Source organism: Lissotriton vulgaris, chromosome 3_1 (genome assembly GCF_964263255.1).
Source record: "Lissotriton vulgaris chromosome 3_1, aLisVul1.2, whole genome shotgun sequence".
Lineage (NCBI taxonomy): Eukaryota > Metazoa > Chordata > Amphibia > Caudata > Salamandridae > Lissotriton > Lissotriton vulgaris.
In genome coordinates, this window is record NC_141689.1 from 946,005,920 (window position 1) to 946,030,071 (window position 24,152).

Consider the following 24,152-nt stretch of genomic DNA (forward strand, 5'->3'; position numbering starts at 1 on the left):
AGATAGAGACCATCACCAGCTCCGTGCTGTGATGTACCCTAAAACCAGCTTAATTACGTTCCAACAGATCATTGGTCTCCAAATGCTTGGAGAGGTGTGTCAATACATGCTGTTCTAGTACCTTCGCCAAGAACGGTAACTGGGAAAAGGGTCTGAAGTATTTTAAAATCTTAACATCCGCTCCAGGTTTTTTGAATAATGGAATCAACCGTGCCTCTTTAAGCATGGTTGGAACCAGTCCCATTTCCAGTGATTTGTTTAGGAGGTTTAACACATCCTCCTCCATCCCTGGCATGGCTTGCTTAAACACGCTAGGGGGACAGGGGTCCACCTTGGAGCTTGACTTCACCTTCCCTACTAGGTTAGCTAGCGTCTCCTTCTTAACTAGAGGTATACTGTTCATAAGGACCTGAATTTTAGGTCTACAAGGAGTAATTTGCAGTGGGCATTCTAACACAGGGGAGCGCGAGATTTCCAACAAGAGCTCCTCAATTTTGTTGGTAAAGAATTCAAGGAATTTATGACAATCCTCAAGAGAAAACTCGGGCTTCTGTTCTCTGTTCTTCCTTAGTTCAGAGAGCACTTTAAAGATTTCTTTCTGGGGGTTTTGGGCCATAGCAATCCTGGTCTCGAAGAAGTCTGCTTTCTGTATAAGGATCGCTCTCTTGTATGTAGCAAGCTCCTGCCCATACAATACATGTGCCGACACATTGTAGTCCCTTCGCCAGGCTCTTTCCGCCTTCCGAAGAGCTTGTTTCCTAGCTCTCAGAGAGTCGTTGAACCAAGGTGCTCCTGCTCCTTTGCCCACCATTTTCACCTTTCTAGCTGGTGCCACAATTTCAATGGCGGCTTTCAATTTATCAACTACCTTATGACAGACTACTTCGACATCAGCATCTTGACCCAAATGGGATACTGCATTTCGTAGATTAGTTACCAATTCCACCTCATTTATTGAATTCCATTTCCTTACCATTTTCCAGGTGGCCATAGGTTTCCCTCCACCCTTAGACACCACTCTCTGGCCCCTAATAAGGTATTGATCGGACCATGCACAAGGGCTCCCAGTTACCACCCTTGAGCCTGGCTCAGTTGACCATACCAAGTCCAGGGTGTGGCCCTTTATGTGCGTTGGCCCAGCCACCTGTTGTGACATCCCCAACGCAGTTAATGCTTCCTCTAAAACGAGAGCCTGTCCTTCTTTGGGGATGGTCTCCCAATGGAAGTTAAAATCTCCCATCACCAACATATCCTTGTAACGGGATCTGAGGTCATATGTCAGCTCAACGAAGTTATCCATAAAATCCGGTGTAGCCCGTGGAGGCCGATAGACCAACAGAATAACCAAACACTCAGTGCCTAGCTCAAATTTAACCCCTGAGATGTCTGCGCCCCCATAACACTCAGCACAGATTCTTTCAGCCTTCCAGCGACTGTTAAACAAAAGCGCCACCCCTCCACCTCTTTGGTCCTTTGGCCGGTTTTGGCAAAAAGCCAGGTAGTTGGGGGGGAAGAGCGGCCACCACATCTGGCGTGGATGACTCTTCTAACCACGTCTCCGTTAGCCCTAGGATGTCTAGCTCACCCTCCTGTAACAGGGTGAACACTTCCAGATTATGTTTCTGGAGTGACCGAGTATTTAGAAGACCGAAAGGGACTTCTATTTTTGTTTTCCTGTATCTCCTCCCCTCCTGTGTCAGCGAGAGGTTCAGCAACCCCTCCTTTCGTAACCTTTGTAAACAGTCATGTCCTAGCTGCAGGTTACCTCTATGTAGGTCCATCATTTCCTTCCTGCTATACCTGGTGTTGGGACCAGAGGATCTGGCCCCGAGTCCCATCTGGTCGTGGATGGGTGTAGATGGGCTCGCCTCTGGCGAGCCTCCGGCGCGCCCACGGCAAGTCCGCTGTGCGCAAACGCTGCGCGCTAGCATGAGGCAGGTTTAAATAGGCTTCGTAGGATCCCGCCTACCTCCTCCTATGCTGCCCCAAGATGGCGACCTCCAAGCAACCCAGCCAGCCCAATCCAAAATGGCGCCTCCAAAAAGTTCGAGGGGAGTTCACGGGACCCGCCAAACAGCGGTGATTTGGTTGTTTTTATGGTGCAAGTGAGGGGCAATAATCAGCAATTATTTAAACAAAATTCGGCGATTTTAAAATATTACACTAAAATGCACCGAGTGCCACAATCACGCGCAAATCAGCAGCGCGAGCCTACAGGAGCTGAAAGAGTCACAGCCTTCTTCTCTCAAGTTTCGATAAATGAAGGCCCTTCCCAAACAGGCGTTGGTAAGGCCCAGTGTAGCTCCACTCCTCCCTGGCACGGCAGCACTGTCCCTTGGGTTTCCAGCAAATACACAATGTGCCCGAACCACCTTGTTTCCTTGCAGCGCGACTCGAGGTGTCACCAGTGCAGCGTTTCACCCTTCAGGGCCAGTCCAGGTTCCAACAGGCCCGCTGTCTCAAGGGAGTCTCACAGCAGCCTCTCTACCAGCGCGCCTCTCACTTCTTGTCTAGCAGCTCACAGAGTCCGGTCGGTCAGGGATGTACACCACCAGACCGGTGCCGCTTGACTCTACTCCATCAATGGATTAGGGGCCAGGCACCACCTCGCTTTCGGGGAGCGCACTGCACAAGCACCTCCAACGGCTTCATGGGCAGCAGCCTTCGCAAATGCCTGTCACGGAGAGCAGTTTGCCTAATAAGCCCCAGGCTCACAGGGAACAGCAGAGCCAGGAGCAGATACAACATTGGGGTGGCAGCAGCCCCCCTCTACCCACCCACCGCCCCTGCCAAAGACCCAGCCGTCGGTATGGTGCACAGCTCGTTTCTCTTGGTGCCCAGGTAAGGTCTCAAGGAGGTAATGGCCAGCCAAGGGTCTCCAGCAGCACTTCACCAGCGGTACGGGGGGTGGGTGGTGGCAGTGCAACTCAGCAGAAATCAACTCTTAGGGAAGCTCAAGGACTCACTTCTCTGGTGTGCCGCCCACACTTGACCGCTCCACAGGCAGCTGTCACGGCTCACAGCAATCCACACCTGCAGCTCATAACAGGCTGTGCATCTCAGTCTGCGGTTAGTTCCAGATCTCGGTCCAGTGGAGCGGTGCGCCACCGGGAGCACCCACAGCCGGCGGGTATTTTAGCGGCCGACCCACACTTCCCCTGCCCAAATGGGTAAATTGAGGCCGCAGCTCCGCTCGGTCTTTCAGGCCGCATTGCTATTTCACCTGACGGGTGGCGTAGCCTTCCAGCTACCGCACACATCTCCGCCACAGTGCTAGCAGGGCACAGGCTTAAAGATCGCCAAGATGGCTGTCAGATAAACGTGCAGATTACTGCAACTGGTGACGGAGCTGCCTTAGTGAGCTCCCATCTTCCTCGGTTTTCCGCTGCACCACCCTCAGGTTCTTTCTTTATTCTTTTCTTTACCCAGCAGTGCTCTGCTCTGGGCAAGCTGAAGGGCTTTATCTCTGCTAGTTAAGCATTTCTGTGGTTTCCTGATCAGCCATGCTGCTTCAAATCCCCTATTGTAAATAGGTTTCTGAAAGGTTTGTTGCTCGAATGTGAATTTACCTTGTAAAAATGAAAGACAAAAGTTGTTTGTCAAAACAGGAACAATTGGTTTAATTAAACACCACGGCCAGGAGAGAAAGCAATCATGTCAGTTCTGAAGACTATCCCCTCCGGCTTCTTACCGTCAAGATGACCTTTCATGTGGCTATAACATCTGCCAGGAGGGTTAGTGAGCTTCAGGCCTTGTCATCCAAGCCTCCTTATCTGAACATCTACTGAGATAAATTAGTGCTTCGTACAAGAGCTTCCTTTTCCCGAAAGTGGTCACTCCCTTTCACGTAGGCCAATACATCACTCAGCCTACTTTTTACGCCTTGCTTCATCCCTCCAAGAAGGAGGAGCGACTCCACAGTCTGGACAAAAAAAGAGCGTTGTCTTTCTAGCATGACCACACACAAGAGTTGCAGGTATATGACCAACGCTTCATGGAGTATATCAGAGCAAAGAAAGGATGGAAAGGAAAGGATAATCTCCTAATGGATCATGCTCTGTATCAAAATCTCTCTGTGAGGATTTCCATGGTTATTCCACCAGGGCTAAAGTTGCAACCACTGGGTTAGCACAAGAGTTCCAGTACTGCACATCTGCCAGGCAACAATGCAAGCTTCCCTGCAAACATTTACCAAGCACTAGTTTCTAAACAATCAGGTCCGTAGGGATGGGCATTTTGCCCGTTCAGCCCTGACAGACTGCCTCATTTGAAACTGGTCCACAGAACCACCTCGGGAGAGGTGTTGTTTGGGTATCTATTCTAGGGTAAGGAATCTGCAGCTAAAGTCATTATCAGATGAACAAGTTACTTATCTTCGGTAACACTTTATCTAGTAGAGAGACTCTATCTAGCTTCAGATTCCCTACTGACTCATATATCCTCCCCGCTCTGCAAACGGATTTCTAGGTACAGGGCTTTCCTCTTTAAGGGCCCTAGTATTCCACAGCAGTGGTCAGTGTACTTTGTGGCTCTAATCCTGTCATGGACAGTCACCAAAAGTAACTGATATCTGAATGCTGGGGTGGTTCCTACAGAGGCACCATGCACGTCTCTTCTGGCGCGGACGCTCCACGTGGATCTGAACGATGTCACCTACTGGCACACAGGAGTACTGCTCAAGAAAATTTCCAGATCCAGTCTGACGCCTGGGAATAATTTTAAGGTAAGGAATCTTTGGCTGGATTAAGTCTCTACCAGATAATGTGTTACTGAACTTGTTTGATTCATACTCTCATGTTAGGTGGAAGCTTAACAAGTATAAATGGTGATATTACAAGGGCCTACTGATCGGCTTTAACTGCAGGGTATACTATGGGTCACTTGACTTCCTCATTGATAGTATTTGAATTAAATGTGAAGCTGACATTGACAACCTGCAGAAAACATTCAATAAAGCAAAACCAAATGGGATGATGGACAGAGTGTTGAACATTGCAAGCACTCACCCCCAGTCAACTGATCCGGGTTTAATCCGTCATCATTCTTTAGCTCACTCTGCCACCCCGGTTCAAACATGGCCATTTGCAAATCAGTCTGACCCTGTGTCTCATGGGAACAGTCCAGCCCGAACTGCCAAGTCGTGACTTCCCTGGACCGGAAACAAGCTTCCTGGGACCGGTTTCTGGCTAATCAGCCGTCATCAGCCAGACTAGCTTGAATCCAGGGGCAAAGTTAGCAATGGACCCACGTCTTGGCATACACTGCCAACTTAGGGCGAACAAAGCAAAACCAAAGGGACCTCGTCTGGAAATACCCTGCCAACTTAGGGTGAAGAAAACAAAACCAAAGGGGATGATGGACGGAGTGTTGGACATTGCAAGCACTCACCCCCAGTCAACTGATCTGGGTTCAATCCATTATCATTCTTTAGCTCACTCAGCCACCCCAGTTCAGACATGGCCATATGCAAATCCGTCGGACCATGTGCCTCATGGGAACAGTCCAGCCCGAACTGTCAAGCCATGTCTTCCCTGGACCGTAAACAAGCATCCTGGGACCGTTTCAGGCTAATCTGCCCTCATCAGCCAGGCTAGCTTGAATCCAGTGACAAAGTGAGCAAGGGACCCACGTCTCGGCATACCCTGCCAACTTAGGGCGAACAAAGCAAAACCAAAGGGGATGATGGACGGAGTGTTGAACATTGCAAGCACTCACCCTCAGTGAACTGATCTGGGTTTAAACCATCATCATACTTTAGCTCCCTCCGCCACCCCAGTTCAGACATGGCATATGGCCATGTCTGAACTGGGGTGGCGGAGTGAGCTAAAGAATGATGATGGATTAAACCCAGATCAGTTAACTGGGGGTGAGTCCTTGCAATGTTCAACACTCCGCCCATCATCCCCTTTGGTGAAAACATTCAATAGTCACCTCAAGGATACATTTGCATTCATTATGTACATTTTAGACACATAACTTTAAATTCTGCTTAATTATACAAATGCATAAGAAGCTATTAGCCTGTGTATTTAAAGTTAATAATAGCACCTGCAATATGCTCTTTGGAAGCTCTGCAATCTGTTGTGGTTGGAAAGGGGAGTTCTTACTCCTACTACTTCACTAATCTGTCTTTGCTTCAGCATTACCTCAATCATGACCAGTGATGAATTTAGGCGCATAAAAGTGTGTTTTAATTTTAATTGCATAGTAAAAATTGTATATGAATCGCCGCTTGATGAAGATTAGTAGTGCTACAAGATACAAAAAGACAATATCAAGCTCATAGTTTCGGTGACAGGCTGTTGTAATGACTATAAATATTTTACGACACATTTTGATCTAAGTTAGTAGTTCATCTGTGGACTAAACCACACAGAGTTTTCGTAATTTATGTGGGGGAAAGCCTTCCAGATAATTATAAGGAAATGGCTTGCTTTAGCTAAATTGTTAGTTACTGAAAGGCAACTATGAGTGATTTACTGCACATTATTAGAAGAAGGCAGAGGTAACTCACATGTTTTTTTAACTTCTGATTCCAGGAACAAGATTTCCCAAGATATAGAGCGGATGATTCATCCAAATGATATCATAGATAGAGTTGTGTACGATCTCGATAATCCAAGGTTGGTATATTTGATATTTTGTATTCTTGGAATTTTTACCATAAGAAAAAAGTGGAATAATTATCATTTTCCAATATCACTGTTCTAGTGTCAGGGTCTAGTAACCCCTCTACGAAACAAAGTTATCTGACACACTTCTGTGCTTGTTTAACATTAAGGGTCTCTGATAAAGCTGCATAAGTGCCTAATCACACATAGCTGTAAACTGATGTAGCAAAAACACTACTACACAATTTTTTTTTGCACCAAGCATGCGGTTGTGATATGTGGTCTATATAAACTGATGTTCATGGGTAATAGTTATCACAGAATGTGTTTTGGTGCTTTATTTGAATGTGGTCAGCTGTGTCTCTGGTTTGTGTATTGTCAATTACCAGTAGGTAGAATTTGATGATAACTACGTGCACAACCTTAGTGGAGTACACACTATTTGTGCTCATCTCCTAAGAAGCGTTACATTTAAAATGGGTGCCTAATTTTCTCCATTGTTTACATCGATGCAGAGGGCTCAAAAAAGCTGTAGTAAATGTAAAGCACAAACCCGTTCCAGTTTTTTCACAGTACATCATTTACATGCATAAAAAAGCAAGGAAAACCAGCACTGTGTTACTCTGCGAGTGTTTTGTGGGTATGCGCCAACTTCTTTTGACACTATAGCCCTACAATCTTTTTGAAATTGTTTTTTTGGTGCCTATATTTATGTTGGTTGTATTTTCACTTTTCATATCCGATTTTAAAAACCTCTGTCTAGGGTTAAAAAGCCCAATGGGAGCAGATGTAATCTAGCTGAGCCCTCTTTATAGCTTCTGAATGCCTCTAAACGTGAATGAACTCCTTTTAGTGTAGTCCCCGTAGATTCCAATGCCAGGCTCTGGTAATTGTGACACACTTCATGTTTTAGGGTAACTCTAACCACTGATCGTGGTTCCAATGCACTGCGAAGAATGCTAAGTAGTGTTGTCCTTGGCCAAGTCTAAGAACCATCTTGTCTGCCCAGTAACCCTCTCTGCCCAGGGGGATTCGCCACTAAAAGGGAATTTCCATTGTTAGGCTGGGAACATGTATTGTGTGACTATGTGAAATGGTGGAAAATTCCAGGCTAGATCTCTTCAAAGTACCAAGGTGGATACTACAAAACAAAGGTACATTTTCATTTGAGCTTTTAATAGAACTAAAATGTGTTTCTTTGGTGCCAGACACACACACCTGCTCAGCGCCAGGATATCGTTGCAGGTGATAGTGCGCTTTCATAACATAATACGGCAGCCATTCTTGTAGAAGAGTCTAACTTATGAGTGCTACAAGTAACTGATATCTACTCAGGAAGAAACCCATGCCCACTTTCTGTTCCGTCTTTTGCTTGCACCCCATGACACATACCCCCCAAAAAATTCTGAAATCCCAGGTTGAAGCCCAAGGTGTGTTCTCAAAGGATCTGTGCAGCTGATCACGTCACTGCAGCATCACATCCTACTTTGAGGCATGCCTTTTCTGTTCATACAGTGATATTTGCAACACTTTGAAGGCTGCGTTCAATTTTGAGCAATGTTTGTGGTCCACATAGATTTTTCAAGCGGTTTGGTCTAACCATCTGTTGGCAAACACTCTGTTATTAGTTGTTGAGTATGTTAGACATTTCTAGATGCCGCTTTGCCTAGTGCGTTTGCTGTTCCACTCTTTGCTAACTGGTTTTTACCTTCACTGTGTTGCTTGTTATGATGAATTCTGGTTGTCATCGTTTTGTGCAGATAGTACTAGCAATTGGTATGTAAATCTGTCCAGAGGTACGTGCTCAACATGTACACTTTCTATTCCCTAACATTAGGTTGAATGTGTATCCTGTCTGTCTGACAAAAGTTGAATTGCTAGTACAAAGAGCTCCATTTTAAAACGTTACCTAAATGTCACCAGAACATGTAACATTGCAATTTATTTTCTCACTACATTTTGAATTTTAATTTCATTTATTCATTTGTTTTGTAATTTTTGTTAAGCTTTTCAGATCGTCTCAATTTTGTAATTTATGATTGTTTAAAAATAAATAAATTGATGTATTTTCCCCAAACTCCGTGCCCCATTGGCATTTGTTAGTTTTATTTTACACACGTGGTTAATACCCAATTTTAAGCGATACTGAGCATTTCTGGTGCTATTTCTGCTTGACTTTCAGTGATCTGTGGACCTCTTAAATTAGCAAAACGTATGCCAGATATTATTGAGCGCTTTTATAGGATTTTTCATGTGTCATTAACTGACCACTAAATCTCAGAAACATCTTAATTGAACAAATTGTGAACGCCTAGTAACCTGCATATATATTTTTTTCTAGCTGTCCTGTGCTAGAAGAGAGTGAGATTTTGAAATTTAATTCTAAATTTGAATCTGGAAATCTCCGGAAGGCTATTCAGATTAGGAAGTAAGTTGCATTTATGTTATAATTAAACATGACATACATTTAAAATGAATTACTAAGCAATATGTTTTATGTACATTTCTAGGTATGAATATGACCTCATTCTAAATTCCGATATAAACAGTAACCATTATCATCAGTGGTTTTATTTCGAAGTGAGTGGAATGCGGCCAGGAATTGGATACCGCTTCAATATTATCAACTGTGAAAAGTCCAACAGTCAGTTTAACTATGGTAAGCGCTAGCTAATTTTTGGGGTACTGTTGACTGAAATATCTATACTTTGCACAAAGCCACACCTTAGCACAGCTTTATGGTGTCACACAAAATAATAACAGTGCAACACTTGAAACAAGTAATCATAAAAGAACTAATACAGGTGTGCACAGAAAGATACAACTACACATCCACAGAATAATTATCCTCCATATATAACCATTATAATGTATCAGGTCTAACAAAGTGATAACAAAGTGCACATTTACAGCTCTAAAAATAACTGAATGCCGAGAACATGCATTGCAAAGAACTAACCTTCAAGTCTCCCTAAAGCTTTCTAGTCTCTTGAGACCTTTGTGTTTGCTAAATAATTAATCTTCAAACCAAATGACTGTCTTCCCTCCTACCTATTGATTTCTTCTGAGGGTGTAAACTCCTAGTTTGTTTTCTCTCAACTAACTATTTGGGATCAGGATGAGCCTTAAGTCTGACTCTCCTTTTGACCTCTGCTTGGTATGGGTGCTAAAGATTGCTCCCCTCTGTTGGTCCTAATCTTAGGAACTTGTTAGTTAATATTCCTCTACTTTTAAAGAAGTAATGGTCTGGATGACATTCAGCTAAATGCATAGGGCAGCAGTTTCACAGCCCCTGGCCCTCTTTACCCTGGCTACAGTGTTCACATTCTAACACAGTGTTTTGATATATTGTCCACTGTTGCCTGGTTCAGGTCTTTCTTGAAAAAAGGTATCAATCAATTTCTCTTCCTCCCTTCCACCTCTGCCTAGCATCCCATTTGTTTTCAAAGAATTCTCCATGTCATCTTTACTGTTTACTTAGAGCCTCTGGTGTGACACAGTTGCTGGTGGTGGTGGAAAGCTTCCAACTTTGCAGCAAGATTGGCATATAAAAGTCAGATAAAATACTAATTAATGTCATTGGCGCTAACTAGGCCTTCTTCGGGGTCCATCGTCCTTACATTCAGAAATGTGGCTCTTCACCATTCCATTTATTGGAATACTTACTCTTTTTCTGAAGGGCAAACTGACACTCTTGTCACCTTATGAATGTATTGTAAGCTAGTGATCCCCTGAGTCAGGAATAAAAAAGAAGTGGGTCCTTTTTTTCATTCCTTACATTGCCACTGGTTAAAATCCTACCAGTTGTTATACGTCAGACACTAATTTCGTGGCTTTAGGCTGGCTCTGTGCTTTATTTACATAACAAACTGGTGAGTTTAAAGAGCGCTGTTCATTCTGAGTAGTTTTCCGATGCCACCACCAGATATTTATTGTCACCCAGTTCATTGATATTCATTTAATCAACCTTAGAAAAGCTGATGGCCCACTGGAAATCCGACCTGTAACTATGTTGTCAAGCACAAATTTCTACAGTTAAAGCTTTACTTCACGGAGGCCTGGACCTGCCATGCTTACTGGGATCTGTAGCTTTCACCAGCACCAAGAAACTTCAGGGTGTACGTTTGCGCTTTAGAAATTATGACCATACCATTGTTTTGACTATCTCGAAAATCTTTTTAGGTGCAATGGGCTTACACATTGATTACATTCATTTTATGTCATTCTACTTTCTCTGCCTCTTGCCTACCCATCTCATGCTTTGCGAAATTGAAGTAATAGGTCTGGTCTCTTTGTCACATTTATTCAGTTAGAGGCTTGTGGCTTTAAAACAGAATAGCATTAAGCATAAACCTCTGTCAGAAGAGGAAAGCCTGCCAAATGTAGCAATAATTCAAGAAGAAATCCTTTATTGAGACCTGGTGATAGGTCTTTAGGGAGGAGTATTTTGTGGTTAAATAACCCCTTTCCCTCTGTTGGTGGCTGCAGTTAGCCCCAGGGCTCAGTGCTAATTCGGGAGCAATGGTTCCTTCAAGTAAAGTCTCATCCCAAACCTCTGAATAATTCCACTGGATGCAATAGGAGAGACATAGAGAAAGGAATTAAGCACATGCATTACAATACATCGGGTTGACCTTTACCTGGTATTGTAATACAAAGCAGGGCTTAGTTATGTGTGTCAGTCCCTCTGTCCATCTGGTTTGGTGAGAGAGAACACCCACCTCTCCCTTTTTAAAAATAAATACATATTTTAAACATATATGGTATTGTTCTCTCTCAGATACCCTTTTGCATTTACCTCATACCTATCCCTGAACCTTAAACTCACCTGTAAACCCTTACAAACCTGTACCGTTACTCAGCCGTGAGCCCAAAAAATACCTTTTTACCACATACCGATTGATATGCATGCTGTACAATAAAAATGCCTCTACAATAAAAATGCCCTGTACTGTTATCCATCACTGAACCTTGAAGAAACCCTTTATTAACCATCCTTGAGCCCTAAACCCCTCTGTAAACCCATTACTACCCTGTGCCTCTTCCCATCCCTGAAGCCTAAACATCCCTATTTGATAGAGACTTCTAGCCGCAGATTCCTTACCTTAAAATTATCCCCAGGCATCAGACTGGATCCGTAAATGTTTTCGTGAGCAGTACTCCTGCGTGCCAGTAGGTCTTGTTGTTCGGCTCCGAGTGGCTTTGTCCGCACCGGAAGTGATGATTATGGTGTCTATGTAGCTGTCACCTAGGTGTGCTGACATTGGTTCTTTTCTTTCTGCTCCAGTAAGAGCAGATTTGGGAAGAGCTACCTTTTAGTCACATTTTTGACTTTGATTTCTCGATGTTTTGTAAAAGAAGTCTTACGCCTGTTGTGGCAGAAATGTCATCAAAGAAGACAGGCTTCAAGCCCAGTGGTGGTGTCACCATCAGATGTCGGTGACGAACCTGCACCTTGTTTACCTCTGATGCTTCAAATGAGACATGAAGGCCTGTACTGACTACGACGCCATGTATCCCCGTCGAGAGGAAGGTACCCGGAACGGTTGCGGAGTCAGAGGACATAATTTTACTCCAAGCCATTAAGCGAAGTCTCGGCCCCACAAAAACAACAAGATGAGGGAGCATCACTCCATGGTTGAGCCAGCGTCTTGGCCGACTGCGCCTCTCTGTGTTTCCAGGAGGGGTAGCGATACCTGCTCAACTTCAAGAGTTTTACGAGGCCATGCGCCTCATATTTGAGTGGCCCATTCCCTCTTGCTCACCTTTGGACCCCACAGGTTTGCGAGGGGCTCCCACCGGATCCACACCGGTGGTTCCGGTGCCAGTCGGGCTCCAGCAATCTACAGATGGATCGCCAAACATCAAGCAAATACAATAATAGAAGGAAGCATCCATACAATTGACCTAAAACGCTTAAAATGGTCAAAAGAAAGGATAGATACACTTCAGACCAAGTTAAAGATGATGATAATGGCTAGTGAACTAGAGGCCTCAAACAAAATCCAAGCTTGGGTAAAAGTTACCCCGGATCTCACAACATCAATGACAATCAGACAACAACAGAACAAAAATCAAACAATCTGAAATTAATCTACTCAAAAACCATCAAAAGGATTAAGAGATTTGAAAAACCAACTCAAAAAAGCCATTAGGAGGCTAAAACAATTTGTCATGACCAAGTAGCCTGGGACAAGGTACGTCATTTGAGGAAAAACAGCAGTGGGAAGAAAAAAGAGCAAGCAGAGATAAATTCTGGGCTGAACTGCTTTGTAGTGCTAAGAAAACGTACTCAAACACATTTTGGAAAATTATAAATAAATTATAACGACCAGTGAATGAGCTATCATCAAATATTCCAGAACATAAGTGGGCTGGATTTCTATCCACAAAGTTTACAGAAACAGCAACCCATGACATGTTAGAGGCAAAGCCCAAGGAGCACCTTCAGGAAAAAATACATCGAACCATTATACAATGAGCTAGTGACACAACAACGCAGGAGTGAACTGTAAAAGTCACAGAAGAGAAAAAAAGGCCCCATGCCCTAATCCAATGGAAGCAAAAACCCAAAGCTCCGGTAAAAAATGGCACCAACTCTTCAAAAGCAAAGATATGTGAGTCCTCCATGTTAGTTGACGTAATACAACACATAATAAAGAAAGGCAGAGGAGATGGCGCTCCAGGGCCTAATGGAATCCCTCAAGCCATTTTTAAAAATGATCCGTCTTTTTGGAGCAAGCATTTACTCAAACTATACAAGGAAATCGTGCTCTCAAATTGTATCCCACCGAATTGGCAAGGCTCGATACTGACACCTATTTATAAATGTGGAAATAGCATGAATATATCAAACTACAGGCTAATTGCACTCCTGGACGTCACAGCCAAATATCACGCCACACTCATTTTGGAAGACCTTAAGGAATGGACAGACAACCTTAATCCTATTCCAGTTAATCAGACAGGTTTTAGGCATGGTATAGGGACAATATCAAATATCTTATCCCTATCCTTGATGGCAAATAAAAGTAAACAGAGTAAACAACAACTTTACCTCTGTTTCATAGATTTAAAGGTGGCATTTGACATGGTAGACCGTCACCTCCTTTGGAAAAAACAGCGAACCTGGAACATTCCCGAAAGGATACTACAGGGGATACTATTATTCTACTGAAATACATGGATAAGACTCAAGATAGGAGACGGCACCCGAATATCAAGAAAGCTAAATACGATAAAAGGCCTCAAACAGGGTTGAGTATTGGTGCCATATCTCCTTAATTTGTTTTTGTCCGACCTTGCTCAGAGGCTAGACAGCACTAACTCGCATCCGCCAAAACTTGGAGGGCTGGTACTCATGCACCTCTTGTATGCCGACGATGTGGTTTTAATGAGTCTAACAAACATCGGCCTTCAAAGGGTTTCAAATGAAATGTCAGACTACATCTCAGAGAACAAACTAGAAATAAATACATTAAAAACTAAAACAATGGTGATTGGAAGTCAACAGAGATGCAAACAGATCATCTGGCTTAATGGCAGTCAATAAGAGGAAGTAAAGATCTATAAATATCTGGGATTTGACAATCTTCAAAACCACAAGGAGCAAAAAAAGTATATGACTCGGAGAACTGGTGCACTTGTATTCGCATTCAGTCAACTGGCAAAAATGTTGAAAGGCCCAACATACAAACCTCTACTAGCGGTGATGACGGCGAAATATTCTCCCTACGATAACATATTCCAGTGCCACTTTTTTACAGCAAAGATGCAGAGCTTCTAAACCAACTAATAGTGTCCACATATAAAAAAGTTTTTCAGGTAAAACGATCAGCTTCTCCGGCACAGGTTTATCTAGAATTCGGCCTAATTAATGAAAAAATAGGGCAAATATATGCTACTGTAAAGCTTTGGTACCGGTTGAAACTGTATGCTGCCACATCACCAATTAATAAAGCCCTCTGGACCGAAGTAGAAGATAACAGAAAATCACCCAATAATCAATATCTAAACAAATCCTTGTCTATAACCTGTACAAACGATTTATGGAACAAAAACCTACCTTACCAATCCTTCAAACAAGTAATAAATAAAGTAGCAAAAACTCACTCATTACTAACTGACAAATACATCTTCAGGACAAGGTCGCATGCCTGTATGGTGATCAACAATTACAAGGCACTTGCACCAGCCCATTATTTGAACACAGCATTTCCTATTTACCTGAAAAAGCAATTAATGGCTATACGCTTCGGAAAATTACCATCAATAGCGGATCAGCCTACTTGGGTACACAAAGGGCCAAAATCATGTTGACTTTGTGGTCCTGAGGCTGACACTCCCGGCACCACTGATGCCCACCAGCAACACCATTATCATTTACAGCCCCAACTCTGGCATCAGTCAGAGGGGCATTGCCTGAAGCATACTTTCACGCCTACTCGAGCCATGCCTTCCAGGCCGGACCCTGAGCCCTATTCCTATGGGCTAGGACGCGGGGAAAAATGGGAGGGGGTCACTAGACCCTGGAGAATACTAGCCTTATGAATCCATGGACTGGTGTGGGGATCTGTGTGAAGCCAGTGAACTGGACACTTTTGGACTGGCAAGCTTTCTCCCCTACCGTGGCTACAGGTGGAGGCAGCTTCATTAGCAATGGTGGTGCTGAGGGCAGCTGAGGTCCTTTGTGGCAGTCAAGAAGACTAATGTCTTGATGGAAGTGCTTCAACCGGGAGTGTCCCCTTCCGAACTGCTTCTCTCACTGCTGTCCTATTTGGGCCCTGTTCCAAGCCCAATACAGGCTTCTGTGAACAGGACAATTGCCCTCCGCTACCGCCTCCCTCCATAAGACTCCAAATTTCTCACGTAACACCCTACCCTGGAGAGCTTGGTAGTCCAAGCCTCCAATTCATATGTAAATCCTGGCACATTCCCACTGCATTGGGAATCCAAGAGGCTAGACAATTTAGGCAAGACAATTTTTTCTTCCATCACCCTGGCATTGCGGTTGGTGAACACCACATACCCCTTGGGCCGCTATTCCCACGCTTTTTGGATACAGTTGCGCAGGTGCTGCCAACGGTCCTGGAGGAGGGCGGGCTATGCTCTCCCAGGCTGTTGCTGACAGGAGGGATGCAGCTAAGTTTTGGACTTATGCGGTCGGTCCGCAAGATTCTCCCCCTCCTTCCCCCCCTCTCCAGGAAGCTACTGATCCAGGGACTGGTTCTGGCCCGCCTGGACTATAGTAACGCTCTCTACCTGGGAGCCCCGGAATCTACCCTGGGAAAGTTGCAACGAACTCAAAACGCTGCCGCTCGTCTGCTGCTTGGGCTCCCCTCTAGGTCTTCTGCAAAACCTGCCCTTAAAACACTCCACTGGCTACCAGTGCGGGAGAGAATAGAGTTTAAGGCTATGTGTATCGCCCATAAGCTCATGAACGGACAAGGCCCAGCCATTCTTAAAGAAATGGTCACCCCGTATAAAGCTTTGAGATCCCTAAGGTCGGACAACGAACATCTGGCGAATGTCCCTAAGTTTAGGAGATCACGTACCGGAGGCCGTCGCTTCTCTGTTAAAGCTGCCACTCGGTGGAACCAGCTACCCCGCAGATTGCGAATGGAACCCTCATATTTGGCCTTCCGCAAACAACTTAAAACGCTGCTATTCCCCAATTAGTGAGTCCAACTCTACCCTCCCCCCTTCTGAGCCATCCTACAGTTCACAGCGCGGGGATGCCTTCGGGTCACCAGGCGCTCTACAAATCCTTAAATAATAATAATAATAATAAGTTCACCATTTGATGTGGACTAGACACCCCCGACTCACTAGACAGAGCAGTTTCATCTACAGTGGCCCTGCCATGTCTGGTTGAGGTCTACTGGCTTTTCTGGGGAAGTCCAGACATCACTCATGGACATGCCCTTTGATGGCTCCCATTTCTTCTGAGACAAGGCGGATTCAGCGCTGGAGTGATTTAATGACAGCAGGGCTGCGGCCCCTTCCTTGGGCATTTCCATAGCCCCCTGGTCACCCTCAATCTGCTGCTCGCTCCTTTCGTGGCCACGGAAGGGGCTCGCAGCATCGCCTTTACCCTCCCAGCCACCGAGGTGTATAAGCTTTTCATCTTCTGCTTAGGCATGGGCATGGTACCTACCAGCCCCGTGCGTCGGGTGGCCAGCGTTCGGGTCAATTCACCACCCACCCAGCAGCTTCCGCCTCCAAACCTTCCTAGTCTACCTATTTACCATGGCAGAATTCGCCATCACCTGCCCCACTGGCAGTCCACAACATTGGATAGATGGGTTTTGCAGATTGTCCAAAATGGCGAGTCCATCCCCTTCGAGACTACCCCTGCCTTCATGCCACCTACTTATGACAGGCTGACGGAGAACCACCTATCTCTCGTCCTACTAAAAGTGACTGCTCTTTTGGCCAAAGAAGCCATTGAGAGAGTGCTGGCGAGAGTGGGTCATGGTTGTTATTCCCTCTATTTCTGGTGCCCAAGAAGGGTAGAGGCCTTCATCCTATCCTAGACCTGTGCTCACTTTTTCATCAAGAAGGAGAAGTTCAAAATGCTCACTCTTGCTCAGGTTCTATCTGCCCTGGACCCAGGAGACTGGATGGGTGTGCTGGACTTGCAGGATGCATATTTCCATATTCCCGTCCTGCCTGCCCACAGGCCCCCCCTGCGATTCAGGATGACACAGAGGACTTTTAGTGCGCTGTGCTACCCTTTGGCCTCACCAGCGCCCCTCGAGTGTTCACAAAGGTAATGGTGGTGGTTGCAGCTCATCTGCTGAGATCAGGGGTGTGAGTCTTACCCTCTCTAGACGGCTGGCTCCTAAATGCTGGCTCGCCATGGGTTGTTGTCTCACACCTCCAGACTATGGCGGACTTCCTGAATTCACTGGGGTTCACTATCAAAGTGCTGAAGTCACACCTGACTGAGGCTCTCTTTCATTAGAGCTGTTCTGGACACAATACAGTTTTAGGCCTATCCTTTCAAATAGTGAGTCCAGGGTATTCAGGCTATGATACTGATAGTTCAGCCTCTATCTTGGATTTCTTTCAACCAGACTCTGAGGCTGTTGGACCTCTTGGCCTCCGGCATCCTGCTGGTGGCACATGCCCGTTGGCATATGCAGGCTCTGCAGTGGGATCTGAAGGTCCAGGGGAATCTCTTACTTGGGTCCAGATCTCGGAGGGAACTGTGAAATATTTGCAGTGATGGTTAATAAAACACGATTGGATGCGTGGCAAAACCCTCACCCTTCCCGAACCAGATCGCACAGTAGTGACAGATGCATCACTCCTGGGATGGGGCGGCCATCTGGGAGAGGTGGAGATCAGAGGACTCTGGTCTCCGGCGGAATCCGGACTCCACATCAATCTGTTGGAGCTCTGAGCTATCTGTTTAGCATTGAAAACTTTTCTTCCCTCCATCCATGGAAGGCAGGTGCAGGTGTTCACTGACAACACACCACCATGTGTTACTGCAACAAGCGGGGTGGTGTGGGGTTGTGGACCCTTTGTCAAGAGGCCCGGTGTCTCTGGACATTTCCCTGGTGGTTCAACATCTGGCGAGTTCTCTGATCGCCAGAGCGGACAAATTCATCTGAGGAGGCCTCGCGGATCAGAAATGGTGTCTCCATCTGGAGGTTGTGCAAGGTCAGGTCTCCTTCAGCAGTGGGGAGAGCCTTGTTTATATCCGCTCACCACAGACGAGAACATGCAATGTCAGCAGTTCTGTACGTTGGAGTTTTCAAGGCAACTCTCACTCTGAGACACTTTTCATCCTGAGTGGAGCTCAAGTTTCCTGTACGCCTTTCCACCCATACCACTCCTGCTCAGAGTTCTCAAGAAGATCATGAATGCCCAGCCCAATTCATCTTTGTGGCTCCGGATTGAGCACGTAGAGTCTGGTATACTGAGCTATTGAGCATGGCCATTAGGCCTCCAATCAGGTTGCCTCTTCTGGAGGATCTTCTGTTGCAGCAGAAGGGGAGGGTTCTCCAACCAAACCTGTCAACGCTCGCCTTCTTGTATTGAGATTGAGCAGCAACAGTTGACAGCTTTCAACCTTCCTTCCGAAGTCTGAGACGTTATCATGGCAGCAAGACGTCCCTCCACCAAGATGGTTTACGCCTGCTGTTGTGCAAAATTTGTGGCATGGTGTACAGAAAAAGAACTTGATCCCCTTTCTACCCTCTTGTTCATCCTTTAAATTGCCCAGCAGGGCTCTCCTCTGGGTACTCTGAAGGGTTGCCTCTCCGAGCTTTTCTGCGGTTGCTTGATCAGCCTTCCCTCTTCAAATCCCCTATTGTAAATAAGTTTCTGAAAGATTTACAACTTTTGTTTCCACCTTCTCCCTTTGCGGGACCTCAATCTTGTCCTCACTTTCCTTATATGCGCTCCCTTCGAGCCTCTGCACAATTGCCCACTCCTTACCATCAATACAGCCTTCATGGTTACATTAACATCTGCCTGGAGGATCAGTGAGCTTAAGGCCTTGTCATCCAAGCCTCCTTATCTCAACATCTACCCAGACAAACTGGTGCTTAGCATGAGAGCTTCCTTTCTTATGAAAGGGATCACTCCATTTCACGTAGAACAATCCATCACTCAGCCTACTTTTTATGCTCCAACTCATCCCTCTAAATAAGAGGAGCAATTTCACTGTTAGGACTCACAAAGAGCTTTATTGCTCTACCTTGATCGCACATGAGAGTTCCAGGTGGTCTACCACCTTTCCGTGGGGCATGTCGGAGTGAAGAAGGGATAGGCTGTATCGAAAAGGACCACCTCACGTTGCATCGTACTCTGTATAAAAATTTGCAACGCATTGACTAAAAAGCAACCCCCTCTGGGTTCATGTGATCATTCCACCAGAGCATAACCAGCAACAACTGTGTTAGTTCACGAAGTTCCAGTCCTGACATTTTCCAATCTGCAACATGGACTTCCTTGCACACTTTTACCAAACACTACTGTCTGGACCGCCAGATCCGTAGGGATGGGTACTTCACCTGTTCAGTTCTGCAGGACATCCTCGTATGAAATTGGTCCACAGACCCCCTCCACAGAGGTATTGCTTGGGTATCTATTCTAAGGTAAGGAATCTGCAGCTAGAAGTCTCTAGCAAATGAACAAGTTACTTCTCTTCGGGAACGCCTTATCTGGTAACGACTCTTTGTAGCCATAGATTTCTTACCGACACACCCACCTTTTCCACTCTCTAAATGGATTTTTAGGGGCAGGGCTTTCAGATCCCTAGTTTTTCACAACAGTGGTCATTGTACTTAATTGCTCCATGCTTCTAGTCTAGACTGTCGCGAAAAGAAACCGACATCAGTGCCCCTAGGTGGCACCTATATAGGCACTGTGAATGTCACTTACGATACAGACATCGCCACACAAACTCGAACGACCCCACCTACAGGCGCGCAAGGGTACTGCTAATGAAAACATTTCTGACACCAGTCTGACGCCTGGGGATAATTCTAAGGTAAGGAATTGGCAGCTAGATAGAGTGTCTACCAGGTAAGGCATTATCTATGGTGAGCAACTTGTTCTACCCATACCCTTACCCATCCCTGAACCCTAAAAAAAGCCTTAAATCTCTTACTAACCCATATCCTTACATATCCCATGATCCCTGAAACCCTCTTAATACACATACCGTTACCCATCCCTGAACCCTAAACAACCTTAAAACCACTACTTTTGCATACTTACCCACCCTGAAACCTAAAAACCCCTTTGCAACATTTACTACTCTGTACACTAACTCATCCACTAACCCTTAGCCCCACCGCTTTATTTAAATGACATAATTATGTAATTAAAAAAATTCTACCTGTGTGGTAAAGTGCAGCATGGTAAAGGGTCAAAAAAAGGCCTGCATGGTAAAGACGTGAGGTCACGTCCTGCAGGGTAAAGACCTTGACATAAAAGCTGTAAACCAGATAAAATAGCTCAATGGCCTGAGTGTGTTCCCAGAGGCTTGAAGGTCACATGCTCTGCATTCCAAGTGGGCCGACTTGGCCTTTAATGCCATTGGGGTCAATTAAAGGAATACTATTAAGTAGTTAATTAGTAAGACCTATGATCTCTTCTTCTATGGCAGCTTTTGCTTATAATCAGTGTTGTTATTGCTGCTTCTGCTTATCCTTTAATTTTAATTACACATTTTGATCTATCACTAAAATGACTTTTTACAGTGTACTGAGGAAAGTGCCTTTAGATGACCCTGCACTTATTGTGAACAAAAGAAAGAACTCTTTCTGTGTATTTGGACTCAATCAATCAATCAGGACATTTGTAAAGCGTGCTACTTACCCGTGAGGGTCTCAAGGCACGGGGGGGGGGAGGGATGCTGCTCTGCTCGAATAGCCAGGTCTTGAGGAGTCTTCTGAAGGTTAACAGGTCTTGGGTCTGCCGTATGGGGAGGGTGTTCAAGGTCTTGGCGGCGAGGTGGGAGAACGATCTGCCACCGGAGGTCGCTCTTCGGATGCGGGGGACCGTGGCGAAGGCGAGGTTGGTGGAACAGAGCTGGCGTTTGTGGGTGTAGAAGCGGAGTCGTCTGTTGACGTATGCTGGTCCGGTGTGGAGTGCCTTGTGTGTGTGGGTGAGGAGCTTGCTTGAAGCTGATCCTCTTGTTGACGGGGAGCCAGTGCAGGTCTCTCAGGTGGGGTGTGATGTGGTCGCGGTGAGGGATGTCGAGGATCAGGCGAGAGGAGGCGTTTTGAAAGCGCTGGAGCGTTTCAGGAGTTTGGCCGAGGCTCCTCCATAGAGGGCGTTTCTATAGTCCAACCTGCTGCTGACGAGGGCCTGGGTGACGTTCTTCTTGTTTCAGTGGGAATCCACCTTTAGATCTTGCGTCGCATGCAGAGGGTGTTGAAGCAGGAGGACGAGATGGCGTTGACCTGCTTTGTCATGGGGATAGTAGAGTCGGGGATGAACCCTAGGTTGCTTGTGTGGTCGGTGGGTGATGGAGCTGTTCCCAGTGCAGTCGGTCAACAGGAGTCGTCCCAGGCAGATGGGGTGGAGCCGAGGATGAGGACTTCCGTCTTGTCCGAGTTTAGCTTCAGTCGGCTGTTCTTCATCCACTCCGCAAAGGTTTTCATTCCTTTGTGGATGTTGGTTTTGGCGGTTAGGGGGTCCTTGCTGAGGGAGAGGATCAGCTGGGTGTCGTTGGCGCAGGAGATGATGTTGAGGTCATGCAGTTGGGCGACGTGGGCGAGAGGTGCCATGTAGATGTTGATCAATGTTGGGCCGAGGGATGAGTCTTGCGGTACGCCGCGGATGATCTCGGTGGCTGCGTTTGACGATGAAAAGTACACTTCTGTTTTGAAATATTTTTCCTTCTAGCCATTATGTTTACAGGCAGAGGAAGGGCAGAATAGGGGCTGCTTCAAGCAGAAAATGTGTGGTGCACGAGCATGAACAAAGAATTATATTTCCTTGACCCTTCCAGGTAAGTCGCTCCCCCTCTGCACAGCAATCAATCTATACCCGCGAGGGTTTCAAGGCGCTGAAGGGAGAGGGGGCTGCTACTGCTCGAATAGCCAGGTCTTGAGGTGTTTCCTGAAGGTGAGATGGTCCTGGGTCAGTCATAGGTGTGCGGGGAGGGAGTTCCATGTCTTGGCAGCCAGGTAGGAGAACGATGTTCCGCCGGTGGTGGCTCTGCAAATCCATGGGACGGTTGCGAGGGCGAGGCTGGCGGAGTGGAGCTGGCGGGTAGGAGTGTAGAATGAGAGGCAGTTGTTGAGGTATTCGGGGCCCATGTCGTGGAGCGCTTTGTGTGCGTGGGTGAGGAGCCTGAACGTGATCCTCTTGCTGACTGGGAGCCAGTGCAGGTTTCTCAGGTGGGCAGATATGTGGCTGTGGCGAGGGATGTCGAGGATGAGTCGTGCGGAGGCGTTCTGTATGCGCTGAAATAGTTTCTGAAGTTTGGCTGTGGTTCCTGCGTAAAGGGCGTTCCCGTAGTCCAGTCGGCTGGTGACGAGGGCCTGGGTGACCGTCTTTCTGGTTTCTGTGGGGATCCACCGAAAGATCTTTCGGAGCATGCGCAGGGTGTTGAAGCATGAGGATAAGATAGCGTTGACTTGTTTGGTTATCGTGAGGGAGGAGTCCAGGATGAATCCCAGGTTGCGTGCGTGGTCCGTGGGTGTCTTTGCGGTGCCCAGTGCTGTGGGTCACCAGGGGTTATCCCAGGTGGATGGGGATTGTCCGAGGATGAGGACCTCCGTCTTGTCTGAGTTCAGTTTCAGCCGACTAAGCTTCATCCATTCCGCGACGTCTTTCATTCCTTCCTGCAGGTTGGTTTTGGCGGTGATTGGGTCTTTGGTGAGGGAGAGTATCAGCTGGGTGTCGTCGGCGTAGGAGATGATGTTGAGGTTGTGTTTGCGTGCGATGGCGGCGAGCGGGCTCATGTAGATATTGAAGAGGGTTGGGCTGAGCGAGGAGCCTTGTGTCCCTGCCCCAGCTGCTGCTCATGAGGAAGTTCGAGGCCCTCCTCCACCCGCAGGCTACCACCTGCGCCTCATCCCTGGTGGCCAGTGGTAGGCAGTAGGTTTGCTCATCCTCCATAGTATTGCCTGTATTTTCTTTCATTGCTCCCTTTGTAGTGACTACATTTTCATTGTTGTGTCTGTGACTGCTGCTGTCTGTCTCCCCCGCTGCCTGTATGTGGTCTGTGCCCGTTCTCTCCCTCTGTTCCCCTCGCTGGCCCCGTGTCTCTCTGGCCGGTTTCCCTTCTGCTCCCCTCGCTGCCCCAGTGTCTCTCTGCCTGGTTTTTTCTTCTGCTCCCCTTGCGGCCATCGTGTCTCTCTGCCCGTTTTTGCCTTCTGTTGCTAAGCTGCCCCTGAATTTCTGTGACCTTTCTGCCTTTTCTTGTGACCTTTGTGCCCTCTGTGCCACTCGTTTCCCACCGTCTTTTTTTGTTACCTTTTTGCCCGTTCCTGGGACCTTTCTGCCTTTGTGCCACTTGTTTCCCCACGTTTTTTGTGACCTTTCTGTCCGTTCCTGGGACCTTTCTGCCTCTGTGCCACTTGTTTCCCCCCATTTTTTGTGACCTTTCTGCCCTTTCTTGTGACCTTTTTGCCTTCTGTCCCACTGGTTTCCCTCTGTATTCTTGTGATCTTTTTGCCCATTTGTGACCTTTCTGCCCTCTGTACCACTCGTTTCCCCCTCAATTGTTGGGCCCTTTTGCCTTCTGTTTCCTTCGTCGCCCCTCACTGCCCACGCCGCTGCGTCCCCTGGGGCTCCGCCCCCTTGACTTCCCATTTGCTTCCCCCGCCTCCCAGATGCTCCTTACTCCCACCTCCCCATACAGGCTGGCCGCTGCGCGCTCGCGCCGCTGGCACGCGGCAAGCCCGGCTGCGCCCGTCCGTGCCTGGACCGTGCTCAGCGCCAGAACCCCTGGCCCCCGCACCCGCCACGACGACTGCCGCCACTACGATGCCAGCACTCTACACGCTCACAACCCCGGACGGACCCACAACTGCTTCAAGGCCGCCACAAAATGCACACACAGTC

At 46.7% G+C, this 24,152-nt stretch overlaps 1 protein-coding gene across 2 annotated transcripts in view; it reads left to right on the plus strand.

Annotated features, from left to right (window-relative positions):
- AGTPBP1 (ATP/GTP binding carboxypeptidase 1) overlaps positions 1-24,152 on the plus strand; it is a 1,139,154-nt gene that overhangs the window by 751,523 nt on the left and 363,479 nt on the right. For both annotated transcript variants that reach the window (XM_086961295.1, XM_086961296.1), the window contains exons 15-17: positions 6,540-6,623; positions 8,953-9,039; positions 9,122-9,270. In XM_086961295.1, coding sequence (XP_086817421.1) covers positions 6,540-6,623; positions 8,953-9,039; positions 9,122-9,270 — 320 coding nt within the window. The remainder of the gene's footprint in view (positions 1-6,539; positions 6,624-8,952; positions 9,040-9,121; positions 9,271-24,152) is intronic.